The sequence below is a fragment of the Bactrocera dorsalis genome, chromosome 4 (genome assembly GCF_023373825.1).
Source record: "Bactrocera dorsalis isolate Fly_Bdor chromosome 4, ASM2337382v1, whole genome shotgun sequence".
In the NCBI taxonomy this organism is placed as follows: domain Eukaryota; kingdom Metazoa; phylum Arthropoda; class Insecta; order Diptera; family Tephritidae; genus Bactrocera; species Bactrocera dorsalis.
This window is the reverse complement of record NC_064306.1, coordinates 59,322,551-59,338,890: the sequence shown is the minus strand read 5'-3', so window position 1 is coordinate 59,338,890 and position 16,340 is coordinate 59,322,551. Positions and strand designations below refer to the sequence as shown.

The 16,340-nt window shown below is 34.5% G+C and overlaps 1 protein-coding gene across 2 annotated transcripts in view; it reads right to left on the bottom strand.

Annotated features, from left to right (window-relative positions):
• Window positions 1-10,417, bottom strand: part of LOC105222506 (proton-coupled amino acid transporter 1) — a 28,920-nt gene extending 18,503 nt beyond the window's left edge. The window contains exon 1 of one of the 2 annotated variants that reach the window (XM_049456602.1): window positions 10,259-10,417. In XM_049456602.1, the coding sequence (XP_049312559.1) occupies window positions 10,259-10,261 (3 nt within the window). In that variant the 5' untranslated portion in view covers window positions 10,262-10,417. Of the gene's footprint in view, window positions 1-4,161; window positions 5,077-10,258 lie in introns of those variants that run through there. The other variant, XM_011199856.4, reaches the window with a different exon arrangement.
• Window positions 10,418-16,340: the final 5,923 nt, after the last annotated feature.

Here is a 16,340-nt window from a genome sequence, read left to right as displayed (position 1 = left end):
TCATACTACATATGTACATACATATATCATTACCTCTACCGCAAATATAAACAGACGCACGGTTAGACAATCAGTCGACCGGGCCGATATTTGTGCGTACTCAGCGCCACACGCTTCTTCGACGCTGTCTCATTGGTCTTTTATTCACTTTTAATTCTTGTGCTCTCTTTAGTGAAGCATAAATACATACAGCCATGGACACATAAATAGCACACATCTGAATCCCATATTAATTATATTTTTTTTTAATCCTAAAGTAGCTGAACAATAAAAATTTGGTATGTATCTACTTGTCACTGTTATGAGGCTCATTTCCCTGCATAAAAATACTGTTTATTTTCTATTAAATTTTGTACGCGACAATTTTATTGCGTATAGTGTTGATTTGAGGTGGACACATACATAAATAGCACATTTTTAAGTTCGTATTTTTGTTTTAATTTTGTGTGAAGTTCTCGCATATTTTTAATTTAATTCTGCGAATATATAATTATTTCATCGATATTTCGTTAAAATGAGAAGGAAAAAAAAAAACATTCCACGCCGGAAAAGCGAGTCCTTATATCCAATATGAAGCAAAAAAGGAAAAGATCCTGTCAAAATTGCTAAAATAATATATTGCTCCCCAAAAATGTTATAAAATGCTCTTTATGCAACAAAAACAGACCCACCTGTGTCAACAAAAAGATACAAAGAAAACTAAGACCACGTAAAACCGATTATTGACAAAACCATAATACGGAAGAGCAAAGCCGATCCTTTTAAGTCAGCAAGTCAGCCAGAGAAATTATGATCGAAGTTAATTACGAATATGGCGTGGACGTGTCCAGAAAGCTTATAGGAAGACGACTCAACTTATCTCAACTTTTTGGACAAATTACCACAAGAAACTACTCCTGTCAAAATGTCAAATTAAAACTCGACTGGCATTTGGAAAGGCCCACGGAGACAAACCAGCACAATTTTGGAAAAACGTGTTTTTGAACGACAGAACCAAGATAAATAGGAAGGTTCTAGTTGAAAATCATTTTTACGTCGTCCACAAGGTCAATCCCTTAAACCTAGGTATACCAAAAAAAACCATTAAGCACGGCGGTGGGAGTATCATGGTCTGGAGCGTGTTTTCATGGCATGGCATCGTGCCAATTGTTCGAATAAATGGTAAAATGGACCAGTTTTAGTATTTGGATATACTGAAAAATAAAATGTATTTCAATCCATGCCCATAAACTGGACATTTATGCAAGACAATGGTCCGAAACACACCGCAAAGGTAGTAAAGTATAGTCTCGGCAAGAAAAAATTTAAAATTTATGAGTGGCCTGCGCAACCCCAAACCTGAAACCAATAGAAAATTTATGAACTGATATAAAGTTCAAAATAGCAAGCAAAAAATTCAAAAATTTTGATAATTTATGGGCTGGAATTGAGGAGCCTTGGTATTCAATCCCAAAGGAACGATATCAAGAAAACTGGTGGACAGCATGCAGAAAAGATGTGAGCGGATGCTTAAAAATGATGGATATAGTACAAAATACTGACGAAATGAACAATCTTTTGCCATTTTTTCATAATTATTATAAAATTTTTGTACCTTTTTTTTAACCCCTTTTCAGATTGTGCTATTTATGTGTCCAAGCTGTCATTATAGGATATTGATGTTTTCGTCTTTTTTTTGGCGATAATAAAATATTTATTGTTTCAGTGTTATAGTTATATTAATGTGAATAATTTTTAAAATAAAACGCATTCCTATTTAAATCCGTAAGTGATAAACCTAAGGAATAAATAAATGTTTTCTTATTTGATGACTAAGTGTGCTATTTATGTGTCCATGGCTGTATGTATACATATACATATGTATGTAAGTTTGTACATACATTTGTAAGCATATGCATGTATGTATGTAGTTTGTCTGCATTTGTGGAAATTTTCCATTCATCACTTAAGCAGCCGTGTTTGGGCACATGTAAAGAAATGCATACCTACACATACATATGTACATAAAAGTGCAGCGGTGTATGTATGTTTGTAAATATATTTGTATTTGTTTGTTGCCTTTAATTTGGTTTGCGCAAGTGTTGCACATTTGTGCGTGGCTTCTTCAATGGCGCTGAATGAACGCTGTGGCTTATTGGACATACAAATCACTGCATATACATATGTATGTAAATATGACATATGCACATATGTATGTATGCATTTATAAATATACTTATGTTTGCATGTGTATGCCAAAACGTTTAAATATTTATGTAGGCATTTATTAATTTCAATGTTTGAAGCAATTGTGTTGTAAAATTGTGATTTCGAAATGACACACTTTCTCATTCTAATTTAATTAAATTTAGAGAAATTTCTATTTTTCGCTTTTCGAATGGATAAAATGGTGTTAATGCAGATAAAATGAAATTAATTTGTTAAAAGTAATATAAATATGATTTTTTTTTAATAAATTGTAAATGTAAAGGACGGTAGGTAAAATATTTTCTAAGCTTTTAAGGGGTTAAGAGGTTTTAATGATTTTTTTAAAGACACATTTAATATAATAAATAATTAAAAATAAGGCATATTTATAGAATTTATTGCACTTTAATAATCGGTGAAAAATTCAAAAATTTTGGATTCCTTTGTTGCCGTAGTCGATGATCTCTAGCAGGAGACAGAAAAAATGTCTGGCGGCGGGAGAAGATTTACAATTTGCTTAAAATCATCTCAAATAAAAAAAGTAGATGAATAATGGTATAGGTAATGAGCAAAGCACGAGTCAACATTTTGATTTTTGACAAAATTTCGTCTTCTCAGAAAAAATAATAATTTTTTGCGAAACGAAACGCACCTCAGAGTGAATGAAAAATCGAAATTATATAAAAATTATTATTTCTGCGATCATTACTAGATGACAAACATGTACATATGTATATCTTGTAAAATTGCAAGCCGATTAGTTTAGCCGTTTCGGAGAAATTTTTCTCCCCGACTCTGAAAACTGTGTTTCGGGAAAAACGTCTTTCATACCAAAAAGCGCCGCAACTATTTAGCCGATTTACTTCAAACTGTCGGGGTATATTTTCAAATATATGTACATATATACTACATGTATACATATTTACATACATATATATGTACATTTGATATATATTCATACATACATACATATATTCAAACACAAAAATCGATATTTTCAAATTCACAAGTGGATATAACCACTTAAAGGGTTACATTGGTTTATGGGTTTCAAAAAATCTCATTTTTTATGGAATTATTAAATTCTGAAACACCTCTAAAATATTATCCTAAATTTTCAAGTTGATCCGAGTAATAGTTTCCGAGATGCAGCCTTGAGAACTTATGCGCTCGAGGCTAAGTGCGTCGTCTTTAAACGCGTTTTTCTCGTGTTTTTGAAGTCGGTTGGCAAGATTTGTCGACAACTATTCAGCCGATATTCATGATATTTTACACAGGTCTTTAAAATACAATTCTTAAAGACTTGGACGAGGGTTTTTTTTTTGATTATAACTATTTGAAAAAAAATGTAGCGCAATTTTCACTGAAATTTTAATTTTTGTAAAAATGTCTGCTAAAAATCCAATTTTCAGTTTTTTTCCTTCGTCCAAGTTCGAAATTAAAGTTTTAACTAAAACACGTACATATTTTTTCTTTTTAGACGATCCATGAAAATGGCCGAGTTTGAAATATTTTTCCCAAAAATTTCAGAATTTCTTTGTTAATAACGTATGTTTGTAACAATAAAAAATTCTAATAAAATATTTAATTTTTATATGAAAAAAAAATTTGAAAAAAGGCTTTTTTTAACCGAGGATACATGGGTTTCCTTACCGCTTAATTGAAACTTAACTTAAGGGAGCTTAAAGAGTATAATTTTTTGTGTTTTGACAAAACCAGTTTTTCTAGAAAAAACCTCAGGCTTGAAGTAATTGTTTAACTTTGTACTATAGAAACCGCAAGATTCAAATTGTAATAAACAAAGTGACCAGAGAAATTTTACCAGAAACCAAAAACAATGACTTAACTTAACTCGACTTAAGTCAACTTAAGCCCCTCTAACATATTTCTACAAATAAATTCACACTAAAAATCATTAGTAGTTGTATAAAAAAATTAAAAACTACTTATGCCATTATATAAAACCACACACACCTCACTTTCGACGATCATTTTGCTGGTGTACACGTTGTTTTACTTCCCTTCGGTTACAAAATAATTTGATTTTATTTTCACAAACCAGTTTTCTGTATTTTTTTATGTTTTTTATTTATTTGCGACGCATAATATTTTAACTGACACTTGTTTATTTTTTCTATTTTGTTTTGCTTGCTGTTTTGCATTTATTTTATTGCACGTTCTTTGTAAAAATTATGCACACAATTGTTTTTTAAACCGGCAAACTTGAAACAAAAAACGCAAAAATTGCAAATAAAACGCAGAATAATTTGTTTTTGTTTTTGTATTTAATTACACCAACACTTTATTGCAAATTGTCTCATACATATATTCAAATATTTTTTTTTTTATTTAACTAATTAAAAAAATTTATTATTTTTATTTGTAATTCAATTGCTATTAGAAAACTTTTGTCGTATTCCAACGCATTTATTACAGTATATTTTATTGTTGCTGTAAGTCACTCCGTTATGTTTTCTATGCGTCTTTATCGCGCTACGATATCTTGAAGACTAAAAGATACATTTACTTTTGCCGCCAGCAATTGCAGGTTGATTCCCTCGGCAATTCTACGCGCCGAGCGTAAAACAGCGCACTTACAAACGCTAAAGCGACGCTGACGTTGACTGCGTTGTTGACTTCGCAGTCACAGTGAAGCCGTGCGGGGCGCTAAGGCCACTTTCTAGCTGCTAGCCGTGAGTGTTAGGAAGCACTGCCACTGCCAGTGCCATACTCTGGTGCCATGATCAAGCCACATTCGCAAATGTCGGCGTCGGTTGTGTCGCTCGCGTTGCTTCCGACTGTGCTGCGGTTAAACAGCTGAGCGGTGAGAATCATTAAAGCCGGTAGAGTTAACTAGTGCCGACCGCGAATTGTTGTTGGTTGAATTAATTGCTTTGTGGACTCACCGGATTATTAACTTTGTATGTAAGTTAACTTTGTTTTGTAAAAATTCTATCTATTGGAGATTTATTACAGAAATTTTATACCTTTTAGTAATATCATATCATATATATCTATATTGAAAATATGAATATACCCAGCTCCGTTTTCAATTCTCAACTTCTCTCTCAAAAATATTACAAAGTATCCATATACATATGTATGTATATTATAAGTATGCATCAATTGCCATTCGGTATAATCGAATCTGTTTGATTTATACCAGTTGCTTGTTTTATACGTCACTCTCCAAATTTTCGCGAATCCAAGATAGCTAAAAATCTACTTGGTGGTAGTTCTCTGATTACAACTGGCAATATTTTGACCTACCAAGTATTTTCTTCTCCATTTGATTATGCCAGTCTATTTAATTTATACCAGTTGTTTGATCTATACGTCACTCTCCTAATTTTCGCGCATAGAAAACAGCCAAAACACTGCTTATGTAATTCTATTATTACAACTACGCCCTGACAACAACTTCAACCTACCAAGTATTCTCTCCCTATTCGATTAAGCCAGTTTATTCGATTTATACCACTTGTTTGTTCCATTCGCAGCTCTCCAATTTTTGCGAAAGAAAGTCAGGTAATACTACTCAAATTTGAAGCAAACATTTCCTACCTGGTCTTTGCTTCGGTCTACAATTGTCTGACAATGCATTGTTCAAATATTTACTTTAACAACAGTTTATTAATCAATTCGTCTCACCGGTGCTCGTCTATGCTAGTAGATAAGTAAACTGTCATACACTTTAAATGACAAACTTTAAATGACTCTAAGTGTGCACATTTGTATGAATAATACGTCATTTTTGCATTTTGTTAACAATAAATGCACGTGCAAATGTATGGTAAACTGAATTATGAAAGCAAATAACAAAAGTTTTCCATTATTGAATGAAATACGAAAGGTGTTACATTTTAATGACCTTGCAACACATTTTCTGCTGGGACTTAATTAAAGAGGTTAGTCTACGATTTTTGTAAAATAAAAGTAAAACAGAAAAAACTTGTTTAGGTTATATAAAGAGGCATTAATAACAAATGATCCAAGTGGTACCAAGTATTTTTTTCAATAGTCTTTTTTCGACAGATCATGACTGAAAAACGTTTACAAATCGTTCAACTTTATTATGAAAATTCACGTTCTGTAAAGAATGTGTTTCGCGCACTTAATAATAGGCCATAATCGACCTACTGAGTGTACTTTTCGCAACCCCATCACCCATCTTGAGACCCAGCATTCATTATTGGATAATATTCGATCGAATAGCACACGTCCAGTACAAATTGAAGAAAATATTGCAGCCGTAACTGAGAGTGCACACGAAGACAGAGAGAGAGATTCGGCGCCACTCAGACTGACGTATGGAACGACCTGACGCATTTTACATCGATATCTTAAATTGAAAGCATATTAAATACAGCTTGTGCAATAGCTGAAATCGCTCGACCTTTCCAAGCGACATCACTGAACAAAATTTGGCTCGAAAACATGGGATCTTCTTGGAACTTTTCAAGAGCCTACAATTTGCTTTATATATTTCGCTTTATAGGCTCTTGAAAAGTTCCAAAAAGATCCGACGTTTTCGAACCAAATTTCGTCCAATGATGAAGCCCATTTCAGGCCTAATGGGTATGCAAACAGCAAAATTGCCGCATTTGGGATGAAGAGCAACCAGAAGAGAATCACGCGCAGCCAACTCAGCTAGAAATAACAATGATTTGGTAAGACTTGTAGGCCGGTGGAATCATCGGAAGCGCAAAGAATCACCTCAACGACTGACTTAGACTGACTACCACCAATCCACATTGCAGTGGAAAGCTCTGCGGCAAAATAACAAGAAAGACTGGCCGCATTAGGTGAATTCTCCTCAAGGACCCTCAAGCATAGCTCAAAAAGCACGGGACAGGTGGATAAATTAGACCACATACACTAACGCTTTATTTCGAAGAGAAGTTTCCAGGTCATACTAAAGGTGGGTGATTGGAGTAGAAGCATGCGACACACTAGTGGCACTTACAACATCTTTATAGACGGATCAAAAATGGCTAATGAAGTGGAAGCCGGAATTTATTGCTCGGAACTGGATCGTCAACTTCCGAAATATTACAGTATCTTCCAACCTGAAGCTTTTTTAGTTGGGAAAATTAGCTAACAATTCAGCAAACAACATAAAAATGAGAAATATATACGTCCATAGTCAGGCGACAATTAAGGCAATAATCCCATTATCGCATTACGTCAGAGGATGTTCTTAAAGCAGGGAGCCAATACATGTAGCGGCTGCCGGAAAGCGGCTGGATATATGTTCGTTTCTAGGAGACAAAGGAATTCGGGGAAACGAAATAGCTGATGAGATTGCCCAAAGTATCATCCGTTCGGCTACCGAACTAGTACGAGTAGTGCGGAAGTCACAATAACTGATATATAGTACAATAAAATTACGGAAAAGGCTAACAGGCGGATAAGGATGAAATGGAATGTCTTGGATCGTCAAGATTATGTGCAAGAGTCCCATAGGAAAACTCGCATGTTTTTTACTCAAGCGGTCTCGAGCGACTGTTGGCCTCTTGACTGGTCACAAACTTAGTGGCATTACATACGAGCCGTATGGGCATAAATAATGACGATACAAGCGGAAAGTGCAGAGAATTTGGCATGAGAAAGGCGCAGAAATACCTACTATGCCTGTGTCCAGCACTATCTAGAACTCGTCTTAAGTATCTAAAAGCTTCGAAGTTCAAGGAACTAGACGAAGTAGCAAACTTGAATATCAAGTCGCTCTTAAAGTTCACAATAAGTGTTGACTTCCTGTACATGAATACTACACATCAAACTAAACTGTACCTATAGTATATCTGGCATTACTAAGAACTAGTAGGTCTATGTATGGCGTGCCACCAGCCAGTGTAACCTAAACTAACCTATATTATATTATATATATTTTTTTCCATTATCATTTTTATAATAATATGTTAACAAATAATTCAGGTTCGGCCATTTAATATTAAATTGCATTTATAGTAACAATCTGCTTTAAATCACAATTTTCTTACCTCTTAAAAAGAATATGGTAAGTAGTTACATTTTTTTATTTTGTTACTTATACTTTCTCAGCTTGAACGATTCTGAAAACTTTCATTGTCAAACAAAGCCGCATAATGATTATTTTTCGACAATTATACTTTCACACACATACGTATATACATATGTACATATTTATACCGATTGTTGAAAAAGATAACTGCGGATGTAGCAAATACATTTTCATACGAAAATCTTTAAACAAACGAATATTTACATACATACATATGTACAATGACAAATGTATGTGTGTCACATTTGCCTAAAACAGTGTATGATACATAGATATGTACATAATAATTAGTGTTTTGAAATCTGTAGCAATTAATTTGTCATGCGCAACTGAATTTTGGTAGAAGATAAGGTACTTATAGAGGTAATTGTGGGTTGTCTTTACTAAAAAAATAAGAAATATTTTTCAAAAAACTCTTTGCCAAAATTTTCTCTTTTGAATTTCGGTCAAATAATAGTATTTTATATGTATACTCACACAAGTATAATACATACAGGCGTATATGTGTATACAGATATACTACTATGGGCAAAAAATATTAAGACTTTTTAATTTAAATTTCGTACGAAAACTCATTCGTCGAAATATTTTTTTCTAGATTGGTATGAGTGTCAGTGATGTTTGTGCCGAATGTCACATCAAAATAATCATTAGTGTTTAGTATACGCTTGCCTTTGTGTAGCACTTAAAGTGCATTCGATTCAACGAAGAAGTTCCGTTAAATTTTGTGCACTAAATTAAACTTCTGTTGCCGAAACATTCAGAATATTAAAAGGATCTTTCTTCCGGTGATAATTGTCGCAAGCAAATATTTTTGATTGGTACAAATTATTCAAAGAGAGTCCAGAACGTGTTGACCACAAACCACGTCCAGAATAGCCGTTAGCATCAACTGCTGATCAGCATTGAAATTGATTAAAATTGAGGATTTGGGGCTTGAGAATCGACAATTAACGGTCAGAGATCTTACTGGCATCGTTGGAATATCGGATGGATCAGTGAAATCCCTTTTTGAAAGAACGTTTAACTAAATTTTTTCGAAAAACAGCGTCTCGTTAACGTCTGTGAAACAATGCTGGATGTCATGAAACGTATTATTACTGGCGATGAGTCTTGGATCTATGCTTATGACCCGGAAACAGACGATCAATCGGCCGAATATCGTGGCAAAGGTGAGCCAACGACAAAAAAAAAACACGTAAAAGCAGGTCAAAAATCAAGGTCAAAGTTGACTAAATTTTCTTCGATTATCGTGGACCGGATTCCTTCCAACTGGAATAATACCAACTCATTCCAACTCTTTTTTACACGGATTTGAAGTTACACGGTTGAAATTTTTTTTTTTTGTAAAAAAGTTGACGGCGTAAGATCTTTTGGAAAGTAGTCCGACAATCAAAACTCTATTACCGGACGAAAGTAACCATTGGATAATTTGATGAATATCTCCAGTGATGTTACTGACTTTTCAGATGACATGGAACGTATTCCCCATTTCAATATAGGAAACGTCTCTGTTTTTACACGGTTTCTGAGGAACGTATGTATCTACCGTGTAAAAAAAGAGTTGGGTGTACAAGGAATAATATTTGAGTGTAATGCGTCATTTTCGCGAAGCTATTCGTAAAACAAGGTCTGAAATTATGGCCCGATAATTCTTATTTTCGAACCACGATAATACATGTCGCATACTGCATTGATTCCTTGTGAGTTTTGTGCCAAATTTTCAACCAAGATCGTGCCGCAACCATCGTATTTGCCTGATTTAGCTGCATGTGACTTCTGGCTATTCAGCAAACTCAAACGACCGCTTCGGGGAAAGCGTTTTTAGTCTATTGAAGACATTAAACGTGAAACGCTACGACCATTAAAGGCTATTCGGCAAATTGACTTTAACAACTGTTTCGAGGATTGGAAAAATCCTTGGCACAAGTCTATTAGTGCTATAGGGGATTTCTTTGAGGGGAAGGACATAGATTTTTAAGAATGAAATAAGAATTAAAAAATTTAAAATTATGAGCAAAGTCTTACCATTTTTCTCGTAGTAGTATGTATATATGTACTTTCAAATTTAGTGCTATTCAAACTACATGTGCTTAGAAATTCCCCTTTAAATTTGATGCGGAAAAAAATTATTTGTCTATAACTAATCACTATTTTTCCCCAATTTCAGACTCCTTCAACCAGTCTCGGTTGTTTGAAAGAAAGCTTCATGTGAATTCATTATAATTAAAAGCCTCTTAAAGCATCATAAGCACATGTTAGTCACATACATGTATGTATATTAGGGTGTGTCATTCTGAGGCAACCTTTTTTTTTCAACTAAAAAACAGGCTCAAAACTTTCGAAAATGTGAAAAACAACGTCACTCAAACGATGAGCTCTTAATATTAATATTAAGAGGTGCCTCTTTCAAATTTTCTGTTTTCCATATAAATAACATGGAAAAAAAATAATTTTTTTTGTGGTGGTTATTGTGCGGAGGTTTTTATATGTGCACGCGTTGGCTGCCAGTGGGGATGGTAAACTCGATTCCCATTCTACTCGAGAATCGAGTTTTCTCGATCGATTTTTCGAATGTCAAGAATCGATTCTTAATCGACTTCGACTACTAAAGATCGATTACAAAAAATCCTCCGCACAATAACCACCACATTAATATTAAGAGCTCATCGTTTGAGTGACGTTGTTTTTCACATTTTCGAAAGTTTTGAGCCTGTTTTTCAGTTGAAAAAAAAGGTTGCCTCAGAATGACACACCCTAATGTATATACATACATATGTACATATGTATACATATAAGAATGTGTTTATCGTTTACTCTGTAATTTCTGCTGATTATTTTAATTAAAACATCTTCACATTAAGAGTGGAAATAAAACATGTGGAAAGGACAAAAATCTGCTTTGTAATTATTTATCAATAGAATAATAAAGCACTACATTAGTGCAAAAAAACTATTACTCTTGCAACATTTGTTAAAACCAAGTGGCTCTTTATCACGAATATTTGTATTATAGATACATATTTATATGTTTGGTATAAAAATAAAGATAACAAGTAAGTAGGCGGTTTGTTGGAGTGCAACCGAGCATTTCATACTCTTGCAACTTGCAAGAATCAAAGCCAGGGAAATACCTTAAAGTGCAAAACGTCAACGAAAATGGAAAAACGAAATCAAAAGCAACGCGTCGCGATAAAATTTTGCGCCAGATTGGGCGAAATAGTTTCGGAAACGTACGCTTAAATTGTAAGAGTGTATGGTGATAGTGCTCTTAGTCGTGATCAGGTGTTTCGATGGCCCAAAAAGTTTAAGGAGAGGCGTGAAAGCGTGGAAAAAGCGAAAAAAAAAGCTCGCATGAGCAAGTCGAAGGTGAAAACGATGATTATTACCTCTTTTGGCAGCCGTGGAATCGTCCATAAAGAATTCGTTTCACCGGGGAAAACTGTAAATCAAGTCTACAATTGCCAAGTACTCGAAAGATTGCGAAAACGAATCAACAGGGTACGCCCAGACATCGCTCGTAACTGGATCCTTAATCACGACAACGCGCCGTGTCACACCTCTAAAGGCATCGCCGTGTTGCAACAGCCGCCTTATTCGCCCGACATGTCACCCTGTGACTTTTTTGTTTCCTAAAACAAAATCGGTGGTCAAAGGAACCCATTTTTAGTCGATTACGGACATTCAGGCGGCCGTGACGAGGGTACTCGCGGACATCTCAGTCGAAGCGTTCCAAAAATGTTACGAAGCATGGAAAACGCGCTGGAATCGCTATATAGCTGCCCAAGGGGACTACTTTGAAGAGAATGGCAGAGTTGTAGAATAATTTTCAAATATACGGTTTTTATGGAATCAGTCTCATTACTTAATTGTCATACCTCTTACATTCAGTTAATTTTGACGGAAGTTTGATCTTATATTAGGAAATAGCATTGAACCGATTTTATATATTTTTTTGGCAATACTACATGCAGTTAAAAGGCGATAGACTAATAAAATGTTTCCAAGGCTTCATCAAGGTTCCCCACATATAATCACCAATCATATGGAGTAGGGTCAGCCGGTTGTTCGAAAATTATTATATTAGTTATATGGTGGATAGGTCAAGTTTTTGCTCGGTTTTACTCATTTTAGGCACAAAGATACTGTACTGAGTTCGCATATTCGGTACCTAGGGCCATAACAGTTACACAAATAAAAATATATGGACCGACAATCCCACCCACCGTTGTTTCTTCAATTCAAACGGCTTCAGTTGTTGCACTAGGTGTATTTTGTACGCTTTCAATTTAAGATCTCGACGTCAAATGCGTCAAATCGTTCCATACTTCAGTCCGAGTTGCTGCGAATGGCTCTTCTCGGTCTTTGTGTACACTCTCAGCTACGGCTGCTATATTTTCTCCACTGCGTGCTGGACGTGGTCTATTCGGTGGAATATTAACCAATAATGACTGCTGGGTCTTTACGATGATTAACTCTCAAATTATTCAACAATAAAAATATTTAAGCCGAAAGGAGTTTTATCACCATAACCATGATATAAAAGTGATATTTAATGTAATTTAAAGCCATTTTATAAGTTTTTAATTATTATTTATTACTATTTATTGCTTCGCTGAAAGCTTTGTGCTCCTCTAGTGTGAAAAATGATACATCTAACCATACAAATTATCCTAACTTTATCGCCAATTAAAATTTCTGGTAGGCTTTTCCTCCATATATCATAAAATGACTGCCTCAGGTATTTAATGTGAAAGAGCGTGGTATTTAGTGGAAGTAATTTAAGCTTTTACCAAATTTAATAATATATGTATATATAAAAATATTTTCGTATAATTTTTCACACGAATTTTAAACACCTCGTGCTTTTACTACACATATATGTATGTATATTTCACACGTAAACAAATCGTTACACACGCAAAGCAACTTGACAGCTAGAAAGCCTGGCTTAAAACTTTCAGTTTCATTCATAATTCCTGTCGCTCAGCGCGCAAATGCATGAGATATTCGACCACACATACATACTCATACACAGATCCATTTGTCTGTATGTATACATATAATATATTGTAACTGCGATTGCACGTCAAAGTCCTATTCAACCGGTTCATAGATTACAATAATCAACGAACGCGAAAAACACGCTGTGACGGACACACTTTTTGCAGCATCATTCTCTATTATTTGTATTACTATTTTTTTTTTAATCGCATAGAAGTAGTTAGGTTAACTTCTTGGTGCATTAAAATCGGTGATTGTCTTAAATGCCCAATGGCGGAGCAATTACCACTGCGGGGTAATAGCCATGGTTGAGATTTCATTACGCGTTGTGAGGAATACTTGAGCATATTCCTGGCTAAGATGTTAATTTTCTAATTGTACATGTAAGCTAGAAGTGACAGTGGCTCAAAATTGATAAGTAGGAGTTAAAAAATGCGTGAACTGTTCGAAATTGTTGTGTAAATATAATTAAAGTAATTCCTGTTCAAAAAAGATTGGAGTGTATATTAAAATAGAAGAACCACTTGTCAACTCTATTACATTATGCCAGTCTAACTATACCAGTTGTTTGTTCGATTTGCTCTAGTGAGAGTCTAATTTATTCAGATCGTCATTTTCCATGGTTTACCAAATCGAACTTAATTTAGATTCTATCTTTCAAACTCTGAAACAGCCATATTTTGTAACCATCAGCTACTAGAAGAGGCTCTAACTTCTAAACTGCCTACTAAACATAAACAATAATAATCAATGGATAAGTGTAATTTGACCTTCTGTTCTAATACTGAGATTGGATTGAGAAAGTAAAATTAATACCCAACATCAAGCATATTTATAACGGGTGATCCAAGTAGAGTTAGTTTTTCCAATATCCTTTTTGTTGACAGATCACGCGTGAAACATGTCAAGCTGTCATGTTATTTTTGTTCAGTATTGTTTGGTATTTCATCACGGAAAGACTTACGTCTGAACAACGTTTACAAATCGTTCAACTTTATTACGAAAATTCACGTTCTATAAAGAATGGGTTTCCTGCGCTTCGCTCAACTTATCAGCCTATTGAGCATACTATTCACAACGCATCACCCATCTTGAGACCCAGCAGTCATTATTGGTTAATATTCGACCGAATAGACCACGTTCAGCACGTAGTGGAGAAAATATAGCAGCCGTAGCTGAGAGTGTACACAAAGATCGAGGAGAGTCGATTGAACGTATGGAACGACTTGGCGTATTTTATGCCGAGATCTTAAATTGGAAGCGTACAAAATACAGCTTGTACAGGAACTGAAGCCGCTCGACCTTCCCAAACGACATCGTTCCGTTTTATGGAAAATTTCTTGAAGACCCCCATGAAGACCCCTACGTTTTCGATACAAATCTTATTCAGCGATGAGACCCATTTCGGGCTCAATGGGTATGTAACAACAAACAAAATTGCCGCGTTTGGATAAAGGGCAACCTGGAGATATTCAAGAGCTGTTATTTTATGCAGAAAAAACAATGGTTTGGTGTGATTTGTGAGTCGGTGGAATTATCGGTCCATATTTTTTCAAAAATAATGCCGATGAGAACGTAACCGTTAATGGCGACCATTATCGCTCCATGATAACCGACTATCTGATGCTTGAAATTGAAGCTCGTGATTTCGGCGACATTTGGTTTCAACAAGATGTCAATAAGACGCCGCCACTTTCCACACATCACATCAATCAATGGACTTATTTAGAGAACACTTTGGTGGGCAGGTAATTTCACGTTTTATGTTGGTCCACTGGCCACTAAAATCGTGTGTTCGACTTTTTCCTGTGAGGATATTTAAAGTCTAAAGTCTCTAAAGTCTATGCGGACAATCCCGTTTCGATTCAGGCCTTGGAGCAAAACATCGCCAGTTAACAGTAGAAATGCTCGAACAAGTCATCAAAAATTCGACTCAATGGATGGACCATCCATAATTTTCAAAAAATAAATGCCAAAAAAAGTTCTTTCGAATGATAAGTAATAAACATTCCCTATTAAATTTGAAGTTACTATGTTTTATCTTTAAAAAAGTAAGGAATCTCAAAATGGATCACCCTTTACAGTGGTAACGATGAAAAAATATTTTGACGTCACAACATTGGATTTTCATGCTTTTAAAATTTTTACAAATAAATTGCAGCATTTTACTATTATTATTTGCATATAATAAGCCGATAGCTTCACAACTGGAAAGAGTAACTTCCAGAAATGTAGGTTAAAACTCTCACGCATGTCAATAAAAATTGGAGAAATATTACAATCCTACAAGTATATAAATATGTACAAACATATGTCTGGGGGTATGCATGTACTATACACTTGTACATATGACTGCTTCATCAATTTAATGCTGAGTTTCTTTAAGTTTGGCTATTTTCTTGTTTGTAGTTGTCTTATCATCATCATTCTTGTCAATGCAAATGCAGTAGAATAAAAATATGATTATAAAAAAGTATTAAAAATAAATATTTAGTATTATTTAGAGAAATGTCAGACATAATTAATGGCATTGCTTTGCTCATAATTCACACATATAAACATATATACGAATAGTTATAAACATAACCAGATCCATGTTCTGTACATCTACTTAGTTGTTATGTTGCATGCAAAAGAGTAATTTGCAAGAAAATGGCCAAGGTGCCATCCTGTCTCCTCCTATGTGCCCTCTAGGAAATTTTTGGAACCATCAAATAATAAAATTATAATTTTTGAAATCGAATATTTTAAAGAATCCCAGATCGATTTTTACTTTTCAAAATTAACTTTTTATTGCATGTTTTATTTTTCGGAAAATTTTTCATGGATTCAAACAGATTTGATTATGGCCTCATAATTTAAGGAGCTACATGGTTTTCCTCGCGTAAAAAACAGCATTTTTAACAATTTTTTTCTCTTATAAAAATGAAATCCTCTGTTATCTCACAACAACACAACGATCCTCATTTAAAGAGATTAATGAACGACTCGCATGCAACACATTTTTCACAACTTCACAGAAAACTTTGTACTTATATTCGTCATAATGAAGACTGCCCAAACCACTTCGGCAACATTTTCAATGATTCCGTATAAGTAATTCCAG